The sequence below is a fragment of the Haemorhous mexicanus genome, chromosome 5, assembly GCF_027477595.1.
Source record: "Haemorhous mexicanus isolate bHaeMex1 chromosome 5, bHaeMex1.pri, whole genome shotgun sequence".
Taxonomy (NCBI): domain Eukaryota; kingdom Metazoa; phylum Chordata; class Aves; order Passeriformes; family Fringillidae; genus Haemorhous; species Haemorhous mexicanus.
Window position 1 is genome coordinate 31,174,989 of NC_082345.1, and position 17,117 is coordinate 31,192,105.

At 35.8% G+C, this 17,117-nt stretch overlaps 1 protein-coding gene across 3 annotated transcripts in view; it reads left to right on the top strand.

The window, feature by feature from the left end:
- CDK17 (cyclin dependent kinase 17) overlaps nt 1-17,117 on the top strand; it is a 91,099-nt gene that overhangs the window by 43,896 nt on the left and 30,086 nt on the right. For all 3 annotated transcript variants that reach the window (XM_059846740.1, XM_059846742.1, XM_059846741.1), the window contains 2 exons: nt 5,796-5,960; nt 12,108-12,241. In XM_059846740.1, coding sequence (XP_059702723.1) covers nt 5,796-5,960; nt 12,108-12,241 — 299 coding nt within the window. The remainder of the gene's footprint in view (nt 1-5,795; nt 5,961-12,107; nt 12,242-17,117) is intronic.

Sequence of the window (17,117 nt, forward strand, 5' to 3'; positions counted from 1 at the left end):
ATTCTATAACCAAATCAGTAATCATAAATGCTGAGTCTCCAGTATCTCTTACTTTGATTAGAAAATTTCCACATGTGCATTTTAACTTTATTTATATTAATTTAAAATACATATTTATATGGCTTAAATGTCCAGAATGGATAGTGATTGTGGAATCAAACATTTTTTTGCAGACATACTCATCTCTGTCAGAGATGTTTGATTTAAGGGAAAAATGTCACCTTGTATGGCTGGTGATTTAATTCTTTATTACAGCTAGTTAAAGAAAATACCATTGCAAAATTTAGGCAGTGAAATCTGAAAAACAACTTGGTCTCTTTGTCACATAATAATGATACTCATGGGACAAAAAAACAAAGACTTAGTTGAGTATGTGATAATATATATTCATAAAAAGTATTTAAAAATGCATTTACATTCTTGATGAAAACACTTTCTCTCTTTAATCCACCAGCTGACTGATGTGTGACAGTATGTCAGTTGCTGAGGCTGGGCCAAGAAATGCCAGGCAATTCTACAGGCTCTCTGGAGCTCAGCTTAAGTAAATCCAGTTAAGTAAATCCAGCACAGGAAAGAAAGTAGTGTGGTCTTTGTTATCATAGATGGATGAGGAAGAGAAACATTGTGGATTCATTGAAAAATTGCTTAACTCAGGAATAATTTCAGGTCAAGGTTTTGGGTTAATTTAAATTGCAGTTAAAGGAAGAAGAGGAGGCATCTTTATAAAATTGTTGGGTTTAGTTAATTCCTTGGACAGGTTTCTTGGTTATATACACTGCTGTTCTACTTGACTCTGCCAGTTTTCATAATTATGAAGTAAAAAAAAAATCAGTTTCACTTACGTTCAAACATATATTTATGCCACTTCACAATTGAATGATTGCAGTTGTTCATTTGAGTTGTTTTCTGGTTTTGTATGTCTGTTATGTTTGTTAGCATTGGTGTTGGCATTATTTCAAATTTAGTAAAGCAGTGGTACCTCACTGGATACAATGTTTTCTTAAAATAGGTGTGTGTATTCCAAAATGTTCCATGATCTAACAACTCTTAAACCATTATTAAGCCAGACTGATTGTATTTTGAGCAGTATTTTCTTTGAGCGCTGCTGTTGTATTTATTTTGGGTTATGGCAATAGCAACAGAGGTTTGAACGACAGAATGTGAGAAGTACAAGAAAGTGATCCAAATTATATAAAAGGTTAGCTCAGCACTCACCAAACTTGAACATCAAGTAATACAGCAGTGCACAGTCACCACACATTGCTCAGTTTTAACTCTTGCTGAAGGTGCACACTTAAGCAAGATAGCATGGACGTGGCATTTAAAATAAAGGGTGTGTGTTTTTATAGGTATAAAACTAATGTGCATATGTGGATGTTCTTTTTCAAAGGATGTCTATTGCAAGAATTGTTCAGGGACAATAAAAAGAAAACTGTGTGGTCATCCTGTACATTAGTATATTTATAAATATTCTCATTGAGAATGTTTTTTCAGTTCTTTCACACTGAAAGACTAGATTTGCATGATAGTTTAGTATGCTGCCTAAAAAATGAAAGCATTGAAATGGCATTCCTTGGAAGATGAGTCTAAGATTACCTGGTGTTGTAGCCAAAATAAGAAGAGAATATAGTAACAACTGATGAAATCCAGTGTAAGAAGAACCACTGAGATGTCTCTGTTTCAGCTTGTTTTCCCTATCAGTTTGTTTTATCCGTTTGGAGCTACAGATTATAGAGTAGGGTGAGGAAAGAGAGCTGGAGATAAATGGTTAATAAGACCCTTACTGGAATGGTTGTGCCAGCAACAGCCAACACAAGTGAAGTGCCCAGGTGCTGCAGAAACCTTGTGCTGTAAGGACAGCCAGAGTTCTGCCTGTCTGTTCTCCAGTCTCTGAGGATGACATTTGAGGACAAGTACAAAGTACAGCATCATTTCCCCAGTGTACTGTATCAGTTTCTAGCTCAGACTTACTGAACTAGGCAAGGCTCTGTGTGGTTAGTAACCCTGAGCAGATTGCTTGTTCAGTCTCCCTTTAACTCTTGAAAGTTTGGATAATTTTAGCATCCTGTGGCATGGAGTTTCCACAGAAGAATCATTTTGTGTGCAGTATGCAACCTGCCATGGCTGGCTTTTTCACTCTTGTGCTGAAGGAGGTGGTGGATGCAGCACATTCCCGGGTGCCCTCTTCTGCCCTTCAGTGAGTCTGTGGGTTGTGTCATGCTTCTGCTGTTGTAATCTATGTGAGAGAGGAATACCAGTGTTGTGCATGATCTCAGAATGCAGTAGATCCACACACTTTCACAGTGAATTTTTTAGTGTTTTTTTACTGACCTTTTATTTCCATCATTCATTTAGCCTGTAGCTGAGTATTAAACCAACAGCAGCATGTGGTTACTGAATTATATTTACCAAGTACAGTGACACTAAAGTAAGGTATGTTTATGAGTTTTATACAAGGGAAGCATTTTTTAAAGACTAATCAAACCTATAATCACAGAAATAAAATTATAAGAAGCAGTTTTTATAGATATATGTAGTAGAAGCATATAACTTTTACAGTTTAGATGCATTTTATTCAAGGCCAGACAGTTCACTAAACTTACATCCTAAAACTGCCATGTTGTACTTTAAATATAGTCATTCAACGTATTCATAATTCAGGAAAAAATGGATTTGAATTAAATGAAATTGTAACTTCAAAAGAAGTACTTGTGAGTCTTTGGAGAGAAAGGGAGTTGAGTAGTTTTTTAAAAGCACTTTTTTTAAACTCTTTTATCTCATAAATGTATGAAAACTTTAATAAACAGTCTTGTAAATTAATTTCCAGCAAAGGTTTGCTTGATCATTTTCAATATTTGCTCCAGATCTTGGCTGTTACTGTCACATTTTCAGGAAGGAGGTAACATAATGCAGAATTCATGCAACTGTTTCTTCAGAAGCTCCTAGCATACAGCAATGCACACTGAATTCTTTATAAAAGATATACTTTCCAAAACATAAGCCCATGTGTTATACCATCATATGCTGTATAATCCCTCCTTTTTGTAAATTAACATTATCAGGATTTCAAACCCCCGCTTTTAAGCAAGTAGTATTAATACCTGTCTTAGTCAGAAATACAGTGTCACATGAGTGTTTCTGTAACCTTCATTTAATTGTCTTCCAGTAGTTATGCCTGTCCTACTACTTGATCTGAATTATTGTTGCAAAGTTTTATAATGGGCTCCACAATTTAGTACAGTACTTAGGACAGTAAAGGAAGGTAATAGTTGCCTATGATGACAAAAGTTATTTCTGTATAATTGGATCTTACCATATCAACCATTAATCTTTCATTTTTATATAAACTTATTTATTAATGCGATCTGTATTTATCCCTATATTTGAGCTGAACTTTGCATATGTCAGAATATTTTAGGAATTTTGTTTTGAACTGTAAAATACATACAGATTTACCAGTGAGGAAAACAGATTTTTTCAGTTATCTCTCTGCATCACACTGTCACGTTAGTAATGAACATAAAACTCAATCTCTACACAGACATTGAATGTATTCATAAAGGCTGGCCTCTTTTGCATACTGCACAGTTCATGAAGGTAGATTGCTTTTAGCACAACTAGACAAAAGCCATAACATACAAGGTACCATTTGTTTTGTTCACCACTGCATGTAAACTCAGTGTGAGGTGTTTAGACTAGAAACTTAATCTAATTCAAATCAAATTAGCAAGAAAATTGGAAAGCAAAAAGCAAATGTCAACTTATCAAAAGCAGTAGTTGTGCTGAATGTGAACCTGTGTCCAGTCATGTAGAAGTAGTAATAGATTCTGTTAAAAATTGTTGAGGAATTTGCTGTCTGCTGCCCTAAGATAAATCTGCTGTTAAAGGCATGCAACAAGGAAACTGGTACCACTCTGAAGTCAAAAGGGTGGTGCAAACAATTAGAACAGAAATGAGCATTTGGGACAGAGAAATGCAGAGGTTTGAAGACCCTGGTCATACTTTACAAACATATACACAGATGTATGGTGTATTTTTCCTCATATTCACCCACTCCAACACTGTGTTTATGAAGGATGCTAATGAAAGGATGCAGGCAGGTTTGTAACAGTGCTGACATGTCCTTTCTGTTTTTGGTCAGCAGCATATTTTTTTCCCCAGGGGTTTTATTTTTTTCCCTGCAGAAGATGAGTTATTGTTTTTTGGTTTTTTTGTCTCACTCTGTTGTTCATGTTTATATGCAAAAATTCCTTACATAATTATTTCTTAGGGTCATTGACTTGTCCTTGGGTAATTCAGTTTGTGTACTTCTGTCTCTGCTTCAGATTAATCATCATAATCTAGAAAATTTTTGTATATGTGGGGGGTAAGGGGGTTCCCTTCAGGATCCTGTTTTCCTTAGGTTGTTAGGCATTTGTTTCTGTTCCTTTCCTTTAGTACTGAAATTCTGCTTTCCATAAAATATGTTCTCCTAGCTATATTATTTTTACTCCCCTTTTTTGCAAGGGAAAGCAAGATTTTGGGATCCCTGCATGTAGGTATATAAGGTAGAGTGGTGAAATAGCATCCCAGACTGCTCCCTGTCCCAAGAGACATATGTGAAGCTCTGAGCACACCCTGGGAGCAGTGGCTTCAGTGGGTGCTGCTCCATTCAGAAACACACTGGTTGCTCAGTGCGTGGCTGCTGCCTTTTCTGTCTTCTGAATAATACCAAACATGAATCTGTAATGATAATAAGAATCAAATAATGGAAAAACAAAATTACTTGAATCTCAACTGTTCTTTGGGCATAGCTTCTGTTCTTATTCCAGTATAGGAAGAGTGCTTGCTTGTAGCTGCCAGATGACTGTGATCTTGTTTTCTGAAGTGAGAGCATTTCATCTTTATTTTCTTGTATGAATGACTTCATTGGTGGCTCTGCTGAGTCCACTGTCGTGACAGTCAATGCAAGTGGGCATCTGTTCTGCTTCTTTTGGGGGTAAAAAACCCCTTATGTTTTCAGAGTTAGCCAGCTTCTAGGAGTATGTCTATCCTTGAGGGCTGCTCCTGGTGTGAGGAGTCAGGTTGCTGAGAGAACGAATACCCAAATACTGCTCACACTTGTAAATGCGATTTAAAAATTTCTAACTCTTCATTCTTTTAGAAAGTGCTTATCAATGATGATAACTTTATAAAAAAAAACTCTGTGAACCATCTGAAACACAAACCAGTAGAAAGCCAAAATAAAAAATTGAATGCCTAATTTTTTTGATACCCTGTAAGTTAATAACCTTAATTATGGCATGACAGCTCTGGGAGGTATAGACAGGTATGGTTACTTCTAAAGATCTGCAATGACAAGGCTTTGGTATTAGTGACCCACAAGAATTTTGAGAGGGAGAATATTTTCGAAGGCTTACAGTTGAATTTGCTCATCATAGTTGATCTAGCAGCTGTCCTGTTTAAAAGTAAAGATGAAGCGTTGTGCAGTAAGACAGAAGAAAATAATTCCAGTGTTCTGGTTTTATTGACATTCTAAGACTGTATATTCAGGGCATTTAGTCGTCCAGCAGCAGAGTGACAGGATTTAGTAAAATTAAGCTTGGATAACACTTAATGCCATGTTTTGTACTTGTTTGTCAATAGAGAAATGGCCGTAGTATGGTGGTCTGCTGTTAGCATGAAAGATAATTTTACCAGACTGGTGATTTCCTGTTTACTAACTCTTTTTCTTCTTTCTTTTTTTTTCTTCTGGCATGTTCCTGACAATCCTCCTTACTTGTGGCAATGAATATTTTGGTCCTTGTGAACTGTAGAGCCTATTGTGAAGAATGGCAGGCCTCCAACGTCTCACAGCATGCACTCATTTCTCCACCAGTACACGGGATCTTTCAAGAAGCCCCCTTTACGGAGACCACACAGCGTCATAGGGGGCAGCCTCGGCTCTTTCATGGCAATGCCCAGAAATGGGAGCAGATTAGGTAACTTCCTGCATTTTTTGTTTCAAATTATTTTTCTGTGAAAAATAATGTTGGTATTGATTCATAGCAAGAGGTACAGATACTCTTACTGCTTTAATAAATCTCTGAGTATGCAGTACTTTTTTCTGGAGTTTGAGAAATTTGTTCTTAAGGCACTGAATGTCTGTTAAGATTTTCTGGAAGAAAGCAATTAGAAGAGCACACAGAAAACACCCAAGAATTTTTTACAACTTTAAAAGTTACAAAAGGAACAAAATATTCTTTCTTAGTACTTTGAAAGGAAGCCATGTATCCACCTCAGTTAAGCACTGGCAAGAAGTACAATAAACGTACTATAAAAAAACCGAAGGATAATCATCCTATATGTGGAATTTTAAAAGAACTGCTGTATTACATCTCATTATTCTAGAGAAAAAAACGATTTTTTCAGTGACAAATTCAGGCAGCTCAACTGTAATTATCTTTTTGTTGTGGTCCTGAGCCATATTTGTGCTTCTGTGAAGCAAATAAGTTATGAAATATTTTTTCTTCTTCAAGTAAATTGTCATGTTGCTGCCTCCAGTCACCATTAATGTTTTATCCTGCTTTTATGTTATTTTAAATTATGCTTAATTAATTGATACTAGAAAATGAGAGCAAACCACAGCTTAATTAGAGTTTTTTTATTTTTTCAATCTCATGCCCTCCTTTAGAAGTGTGATAAACTGATCTTTGAGATTAAGCTATGAATTTTCAAGATAGTAGTCAAACCACTTATATTCTCCTCTGGTGTAATACCACTCATCATGTTCAAAAAAAATCACTTTTTACTGCTTGAGTTACCATTCCAGCTGTATATCCTTTTGATTTTACTCTAGCAGCTGTTGCTATCACACAAGAAAAATGGGTTTTAGTGTGTGTGGTTGGACTACTGTATCAATTTCTGTTTTCACTCAAGTCCTGTAGACAGTATTTGCTCTTTCATTTTTGCCAAACCAAGCTTTAGTTAAGTTGCCAAGAATCTAACAGAAAGAGAGAGTTTAAAAAAAATTGTGTAGTTAGAGAAATCTGTGTTTAATCTGAATATGTAGTCTTTATGGATTATTTGTTGAACTAGATATATGTAAACTAAGTACAGAAGCAGTAAAGATGTGTTTGAGTACAGAGGTGCCTGTACTCTCTCACTGGTGTTGCCCTTAACAACAATTTCTAATTTTTTTAAGTAGTATGGAATAGATGTATATACAGAGTGTATCATGGAATCCCAGAATGGTTTGGGTTGGAAGAGACCTCAAAGGATCACCTACTTCCAACCTCTGTGCCATGGGCTGGGATACTTTCCACTGGGCCTGGTTGCTCAGTATGTCTGTGTTAAACACATCTTTTTGCTTTGGATATGATAATGCCTTTTTTTAAACTCCTTGGCTGATGGAAATACAAGCTACTTGTGCATGTTATCTAGTGGTAAAAAACAGAAGTACAGGTAAATGCAATCATAATTCCTCTTTCTGCTCCGTTTTCACATCTTTCTTTCTTTTCTTCCTGCCATATGAGAATGGTTATTACTCATCAGGAAGCTGAGGTTTTCCCTGTTGGGATAATGACATCAGAAACAAAATAGTCAAATATGCTACACTGCATGAGACTTTGCTTTCTTCATCCACCCTCTTTCCTTTACAGTTTTTCCTCTATTTGGTAGGTAGAAAAGTGGTATCAGAAAGATATCCTTGAAATACAAAATCATGGGAGGTAAAGTATGGTTCTTTCATTAAAGAAAACCAGATTAAATTGAAACCTGCCACAAGTGCATCTTCATGCTGCCTGAGTTTGAATGAGACTATCACTACAAAAATTGATTGAGAACCCCAGGAGGATTTTGGAGTTTTGTTTGCTTTTTGAGCGTTGAACTTGAGTTTCTGCAGTAGTGATAATGTGTAAAATGCCAAAATACTTTAAAAATAATTTCTACTTGGAAATTCTCTGTTAACTTTATGTTTTGTAAAATGCTGTGTAACGAAAAAATATGAGCTATACCTTTTTAAAAAATTTTTTAGCAATTTTTAAATGCAGTATTCAGTTACCAGGATGATTTTAAATAATAGAAGTGATTTTCAGACCAGATTGTGAAACTACCGAATAAGGGTTTAGCTGATAGATTTTTTTAGTTCACTTATATCTGTACAGCTTCTACAGTCTTGTTCCTCTGGAAACATTTAGCTGCTGCAGTCCATGATGAAGCCAGAGGTAATAAACTTTTTTTGAACCTGACCTGGCTGAATGTAGAAGGAATCCAGCTGTCTTTGTTCCATATTTATATTAACATCACCTCTGAAGAGGCTCCTGAAATGTGCAGAGCTAACTGAAGCTGGCCTTGCTGATGAACTGCAGTAACAGCCAGGAGGGAGTTAATCCTTGCTTTTGCCAGTTGTGTCAATACAGTTATGGAGAAGTTTTGTTTCACTGTCATAAATATTATTTGAAAGGAATGATGTTTCCATACAGCATTCATAGTTCAGTAATGGTAATGACAGAGGCAATTTCTCACTATGGTCTTCCTCAATTTGAATTATATTATCCCTGAAATGAATCAGTGTACAGTGTAGCCACTTCATAGAAAAGTAAGCTTTGGGAAAGTGCACTGTGGAAGGAATCTGTTATGCAAGTCACATGATTATTTTTGTAATAATTTGAAGTAAGTTGGCAAGATCATGCAGTCTGACTCAGTACTAATTAGTGACTTTGATTATGGCTCACTTGGAGGAGTTCTCATTTGCTGCACCACAGGTTCCCTGTATTAATTTCTTTTTGGTGCGTTCCTCACAGCAGAAATGAGGACAGCCTTTTCCTTTAAATGTACTCCTGTAGTTTCCCTGTTATACTGTAGTTATCTACACTTAGCTTTTCATTACATGGCCATTCTGGATATTTAGTAAGATATGTGGAGTACATTAAAATAAATAATCTATGTAAGAGAATGGCTTGGTATTGCAGTGAAATTAAATCAATACATTATTGAATGATTAAAACCTTTGAAGACTATGCAGTCAAGCTTTCATGCCGGTAAACTTGTCTGTAGAAAGACTTAGAGGAATTAGGGAAATATTTTCTTGGTTTTCATCATTGCTTATTTAAGCATCATTGTGCACCTGTGTAAAAATGATTAAAATGTCTGGGTTAATGCCTTAGTCTGGGGTTTATGCCATTAAAATAATGAACATAAGGCTCTACTAATGCCTTTTTAATTGAATCAAATAAAAGGATGCATTTATATCAGATGACAGCACAGTCAAGTTATTTTTAAAAAGCTTAAAATTATATCTGTTTAGAAAATAATTAAAACATCTGCAAACCCTTATAGATAGGAGCAGTTGGGTATTTAGCCCATTGGAAATGCATGTGCCTAATGATACATTTTTGCTTGCTCCAGCCAGTATCCTGCATAAACCTTCTTGGTGCTGGGTATGTAGCTTATCCAGACTTACCAGAATTAATCATATCACAGTGGTATTCAAATCATCATCTTATATAAGTCTGAAATACTGCATTTTTAAACTTGAATTGTACAGAGCCTCTCCACATTCCCAGTTTACAAAGAACAGAGTCTCCTTGCAGCTACATTTTCTGTCCCAAGTATATGGGTTTGTGGTACTAGTTCTGAAAGAGTGCTTAGTTGTGTGTTATTACATGGGCGATCTTCTCAGAAGAAGAATTATCTTTGTCAACTAGGGTGCTCTATGTAGTTCTGAGCATTGCATTTCCAATTGTCTTTTTTACTAGTAAATTCATAATACAAATGCTTTTGTGAATTAAATGTGAAAAATATGACAGTATGAGTCCCATAATTACTTTATTTAAAGTATTAGTCTCTCTAAAAAAGAAATTATGTCATTGCACCATGACTTAAAACGCAGTGCTGCTTTAATTTTGTCGGTTTTTGTTTTGTGAGATTGCTGAGATAACTGTGCCTGGCCTAGCTTCCATAAAGAAAGTAGACTTTGGGTCCCAACCAATGGGCTTGTTTTAACATGAGGATAAATAGATTGGGGAACAATTGTCAGTAGCTGTTATACTTCATTTACTAACAAAATCTAAAGAGCTGTAATTGCTAAATTGGATTACGTGACCTCTCAGAAAAGTATTTTAAAAGAGGGTTTTTATTAAAGAAACTATATGCTGAGTGTGCTATTATAGCAGATACAACAGGACTGGCATAACAGCTTTGCTGCAAGTAGTGTTTTCAGTAATGCTTTTATATTAATAAAATAAATTTTCCACAGTTTGTTAGGGATTTTTAAAAAGATAGCTGTCAAGTCACTACAGAGAAGACATTTCTTAGAGACTTAGCAAAAAAGAGTAACTTTTTTTCTGCTTAGCTTTAAAACTATGGCTGATCTTTAGGACCCACTTTTGGAAACTGTTTTCCTGTGGTTCACATTGCCATGCTTTTAGAAGCACTGATAAGTATTTAGTTTGCTTGAAATCAGAAGATTGCTCATGATATAAGGAGTGCAGGTTAATTTTTTTTTTTTAAATTTAGTCCAAATCTGAGCATGACTTGCAGGGAAAATTCTGATTCAGTGTGGATTTTTAATAGAAAGCCAATATAAATCTGCATCACTGCCGGAAAATTTGCTTTGTGCATGAGATGCATGCTTTGTTTGTGTTTAATTACAATATTCTGAGTTAAAATATGTGTTGCTAATAACTTACAAATTAATCTTTCTTTTTATATCCATTCTGTTTTCCATAAAAGGAAATTGTTTGTACTGAGGAAGAATTTGTTCCTTTGAAATGTGCATGATTCTGTGTGAGCCAAGCTAGACAAATATTTTAGAAGATGTGCAGATAATGGAACATAGCCCTAATGGTGCTTTTTTCCCCCAGAAAATCCAATTTTTTTGCTTATTGATGGTGGTAGAACTTGTAGTTTCTCTTTTTGTTTTTGGGGGCTTTTTTAATTTGCTGTACTGCTTTGCAAGTGTTAAATACTTCCAGGTGTGTTGGTGGTAAGGCTGAATTGATCTCTGTGTCTTTAGCTAATACTGTAATTTTTCAGGGTTAGAGTTCAGAGATTTTTGGTTGTTCCTCAGGTTCTTTTACACCTTGTATAAGATAATGATTTCTAACAAGGAGACAGCAGGGCAACTGGTGTCTTTTGAAGCACCTACTTTATATGTATAGGTATTTAATTTCTGGAGTAATTTTGGAGTTCAGGTATTTCAAAGTTGATGATGGAGCATTACTCATAGTGAATTACTTGTATGACCACTTTCCCATATGTCCTTTTGCAAATAATTTGGCTCTTAATGCTGTAATGACACTGCCTTGACTTTCTTTCATTCACTACAGTGTTTGTCTCCAAAGTCTGAAAAATCCTTTGGTTCTTAAAAGCAATGTATATATGTATGTGTACATACAGTATGCATAAGCTTTTATGTGCAGGAATCTTAAGGATTGTGCAAAAATTAACAATTTCAGTTGACATGAAGGTCCTGCATCACATAACTCAAGCAGTTAGATAAATTCCTCCATAAGGTCACAAATTTCACTTAATGTCTCTTAAAAGTCAAGTCTTTTACTGAATCCACTTGTATGTTGTGGACCTTGATACAGACAGTTATAATATATCCCCTGACTTCACACATGGATGCCAGGGGATTTTCTATTTGAAACTCCTGTATTTTGCCATTTCTGAAAATACTACTATACCTCTTGGCAGGACTTTAAAGCTTTCTGAAGATACATTTGGGTTACCAGCATTAGGGTAGTCTGATTTGACAATGTTGATTATTCTCAGCAACATTGTATATCCAAGAGCAGCTAAAATAGAAGTGGTACTGAGGGATTTTAGGTACTGAAGCTGGGAGGGGGAGTTGGATTTTTGGAATTACAACTGGGATTGGAATGTCTGTCTTTCATTTTGGAAAATGGAGTTTTGCTGCAGTTCAAGTAAGTTTGCATAGAATTCCTATAAAGCGATCCTGTTCATTTTGTGGTTATTGCTGAGTCATAAAAAGTATGTATCAAGACTGCCATGGCTGTGATGAGTCTTTGACTCTGCTCTGTAACTCAGTGCACAGTAATGATTCAGTTCTTTTCCAGCTGTACAAAAGAGCTATTTGAGGCATTGCTGTTTAACTCTTTTCAATTATTTGGATTATTTTTAAGATATTGTTCATGAAAATTTGAAAATGGGGTCAGATGGGGAAAGTGACCAGGCTTCTGGAACGTCATCTGATGAAGTCCAGTCTCCCACAGGAGTTTGTCTCAGAAACCGGATACACAGACGAATCTCAATGGAGGTAATTCACTTTTCATATGAGGATCGTTTCAATTGACAAGAGAGTTGGGGGTTGCTTTAATTATTTGTTGTAACTGGTTGTCTTTTCAATTAACTTTAACCAACCATTCTTCCATATATTTCATGCACAGAGCATTATTTTCATACTATTTAAATTTGTCTCCATTTGTCACACAGAACGATGGTTATCCTGCACTGTTTATGAGCTGTTAATTTTGAAAATCTAAATATGTTTTGAAACCTGAATTTTTGGGAGGAGTTTCTTAAGTGCAGCATTTGAATAGCTTTTTGTTGCATTGTGTGCAAGCCACTAATGTATTCAAGAAGATATGTGGTTTAGACATTTTTTACTTAACACTTTTTCCAGTCTTTGCAAAAGTAATGGTGCAGCAGCAGCGATGGTCTTGACTGCTTCAGCCTTTTCCTCTCTTCCTGTTTTTTTTCATGAACGGAACTTTACAGGATGGTAAACAAAAGGAGGAAAAGTACCTTATGAATAACTGTGCACATAATTTCCTTTATTTATGGGTCTCATTATGAATACTAGCCACCCTTGTGCTTGCTTTGTTGTCATTTCCCTTGGTGAACTAAAACAGAACACTTCCCTTTTTCTAGAGTGTATAAAAGTTGCAGTTATAATGATGTCTTTGTTACAGAAGCATGTAGAATTTTGTAGTTGCTGGTTTTAGTATACATAGCAATAAGCATAGCTGCAAGATTTTGAATCTTCATTCAAGGTTCACATCAAATACTGGATTGAGAAACTGATTTGGATAAGTTACACTAGAGTGTCCATGCCAAAAATTTTTTATTTGTGAGGCGTTATGTTATGCTTGGAATTCCAAGGCTTCAAACATATAGTGAAGACATGATTTCAAAAATGTGTGAATTAGTTGTATTAATTATTTAAATAGTTTCTTGCACCTGTGAGGTTTTGTATTCAAATTCTTAAATTTCTGTGTTATTTGATCTAAGACCTTTATTCTCCTGGCTTTGCTTGCTAAAGTTTACTTGGGAGAGCAAAGGTGAGTTTACTGGTTTAAGCAGGATACTTAAATTAGGGAAAAAAGTCATTGTGAAAACCTTCTTATCAGAATGTATGCAGGAGGAACTAAAAATCGAGGAATATACTTAAAAGGATTATTTACTTTTTGTTCATTGTCTGTTTCTTCTCCATTTTGAAATGCATATTTAGAACAGGAAAGAAAAAGACAAAATTAATGATTCATAATGAAATTACCAAACTGAAATGGAAATCCATCAAGTCTTCCAGAGAGGGCTAAGAACCATTAAAGGAGTCTCTTTTGCATTGGAATTCAAGAACTCCAAAAGAAATTAGTAAAGATCTCAGGAATAGTAAAGGTCAGGAAATTCCTGTGTAATTTTTCAGAAGGTTTGTTGGTTTTTTTTTTTTCAAATAAAAGCATCTTTTCTTTTGCCTCTTCAGTTGTAAAACAATTCTAATATTACTGTTTAAGAGGCTTTGGAAAGCTTTTAAGTTTTGTTTATGCAATGCTAATTTTCTCACTTTCCTCCAAATTTCAAATGCTTGCTTCTGGCTCTTGAAATTAGCATTATTTTTTCATTGGCTTGCTCAGTCAACAAGAGAACAAATGGGTTTTTGGCTTCTATTCATGTATATTCTGTGAGAATTGTAATGTTTCCCTCAAATCACCGTAGTATTGATGACTGTTCCTGTAAGATTACATGCTGATGTGTGCAAATAGTCTCAGTTCTGAATTTTAAGAATAAGAGATGGTTTTGGTTGACTTAAGATTGCTTTTTAAAAGTACTTGGCAGATTAGGTTGGACTTGTACCTGTTTGTTGCATTTTATTCCCTCTGGAATGCACAATCTAATAGCTTTGGTTAAAATACCTATCTAATGATAATCTTTTCAGTCAACTTTCTCATTTCCTAAGTAAAAAGGCTTTAAGTGATTACATTTTCTGCCTGTATTTTCCTCCTTCTCTTTATCCCATGGATCATTTTCTGTCAGTTTTGACAGTTGGCTGGAAATCTCAGATTCTAATTCTCTAATAATTTCTGTGAAAAAAGCTTTGCATTGGGAGACATTGCTAATGTATCCACTGCTAGTTAAAAACCACAATACCCATATATGAGTTCAGTTGCAAGGTGTAAATCCACAGAAGACCCAGTTTTACTCATTTTGCTCCTTGTGGAATGGGATCAGTTGCTTCCTTGACCTTTGGGGGAACCAAAGCAAGGTTTCTTTCCTCTTGTAGAGAGTTGTGCCTTATGCCTTGTGGGATTTGTGCTGTGGAGCTGGCTGATTCAGTAGTAGCAATGTGATTACATAAAGAAAAAGAAGCAATCTGTGTTGTGAAGTAAGTTTCTATTATTTCAGTTTTATTTTGATGGCTGGTGGCGATCTGTTGTCTCTCGACATTGGGTAGCCCGAGGACATCCTCCCTTTATAGGCATTTAGGATGAGTTATAGCTGTATGCTGTACATTACAGGTTGGAGTAAATTAGTACATGTGTGACAGAATGTTTTTGCTGTAGTCTGCTGAAGTCATTAGCCCCAGCTGAAATCCATTGTAGAAGGTATTTGATTAAACATACACAGCTGGGTAGCTCAATACAGCTATATTCCTTGTTCCTCCTCACTAAGATGAATGTGCCTGTCGTGCTATGGCTGGGTCCTTTCTTGTGTTTAGTTTGACCAATGTTTGCTGTATTTATAGTGGTTTTGTACATAATTTCTTGGTTATATATGTTTGGCTCTTTCTGCTGAATTGACAGAAGTCCTAATTCATTTTGAAGGTAGCTAATCAGGTAAAGTTGAAACCTTGACACATTCTTTTTAGTTACAGGAGTTTTGTATGTATAACCAAATATTTTATCCTCAGCTTGAACTTCCTCTAGAATTCTAAAAATTAGCAACTCAACCAGGTTTAATTAAATGCTTGCTAAAAAAAATGCATACTGTACTCAAAGTGCTAATTAGCAAAAAAAAAAGGCAAAAAAATTATTATTCCTGACACATTTTGTCCATTAGAATACACATTCTGATTTTTAGTGCCCATCCCCACTGCACTGCCCATCCTAAATAATGCATAGCCACAAATAAAATGTTTTCAAAGAGCAGACATATTCTCAGCTGCAGAATAAATGAAAGATTCTGTTGGGAAGTAAAACTTGATCTTTCCAAAATTCTCATTTAGAGAGATACAAAATAGCAGAGAGAGAAATTAAGAACATGTTTGTTAAGCAGAATCTCCAAAGTAATTGAAAGTGGAAATTTCATAACCTTAAATTGTCCTGCTTTAGATAGGAAATCATCATACTGCAATGTAACCTAAGTATGAAACATTTTGAATATGAAGTGGTGATAGTGCAATGAGAAAGAACCCTGCTCTGCAGTGAAAAGTCTGCTGGGGTGAAAACTTTCCATGCACAGTAGCAGCCGTGGAAGTACCGGCTTTCAGTCTGTTATATCCACCCCCCCATTCCCCCATCAGTTATAATTGAGGCCAGCATGACAAGGAGGTGATAATGTGGTGGCTTCTGAATTCTACAAAGCTGCCGTTGTGGTTTGAGATTGGGTTTTTTTTAATGATTGTTCTTTGTTATCATGTGCTTAGAAGACAGAGAGAAAATACCAGAGTCTCATTGTGTTGCCTAGATAAAGTTTATTTTGCTTATAATCCACAGGCTACAAATTGTCGGTAAAGCAGCTGCCTTTTCTTTTTCTTTCTCCTTCCTGCCACTCGTTCAGGCAGGAACCATGCTGACAGTAGGTGTGAGCATCTATTGTGGGAAGAGTTTGGCTTCAAACAGCTGTTAGGTTTTAATTAAAATGTCTTCTACTCTTATGCTAATATGAATGATTATGTACTAAGTCAGTAGAATTGTTTATCAAACAAAATTGTTGGAATAATTATTTTGAAGTGTCAGTGATACAGCTTAAGAATTTCTACACGTATATCTCTATCTTAAGTGCAGGTGCTTTCATCATGCAATGAGAAACATTTCTCTAGATCATGGAACTATAGCTTAAAGCATTTTCAGATTAAAGAATTTTGCTAGAAAAGAAGTAATGCATTAATATAAATAAAGAAGTAATGCATTAATATAAATTCATGTTATAAGTTGTAAGTGTTCACTGGGGGCCCTGTGCCCGTGCAGTGGACAGTGAGTGCATCATTAAGAGCTGTGGTGGATCAAAAATAAGGAAAAACAGTCTGTGCAAATTGAAACATCTGTTTCCTTTTCCCAGAAGTCCAAGGTCTGTTAGCTGTCTTAGCATGTGAACTGGCAGAGGGCCATAACCCACTGTTCACCAGCCTGTTTCCCAGATATTTTATCCTGAGAAGCAGTTCTTATCCATCTGACTGTCACATTAGTGACAGAAGTGTGTTCCAGATCAGACTGCTCCTACCACACTGCTATAGGGGATCATTCTTCCCTGAGAGGATTAGCTGCACGGTTAGTACTTGTAACTGAACAGAAGGAAATACCAAGGCTACAAATTGATGCTGTGGGCAGGTGTGTGTTGTGATGGTCACCTTCCAAAAGTAAGAATGTAGATGAAAAATAAGGTTTTTTTGAGCTTCCCTTTTTACCAGGGTATAGCTGCTTAGGGGGTCTTGACACACAGCCTGAGTAACTCAACATGCTGTTGGTCCACCTAGGCAACCGTACCTTTCTCCTAAGAAAAATAAACAAAATTAATTGATATTTCAGCTGATAAAACTGTTAAGAATTTGATCATAGGCTTCAGATTAGAATGTGGTTTGTAGGTCCCCATTCTCATGTGCAAATAGGGCACTCTCAGCTCTGTTCAATTGTTTAAATGCTTGAACAGCAGGCTGGGTGCAGTACTGACCCAGGCTTTTGGTCGCAGGCAGTACA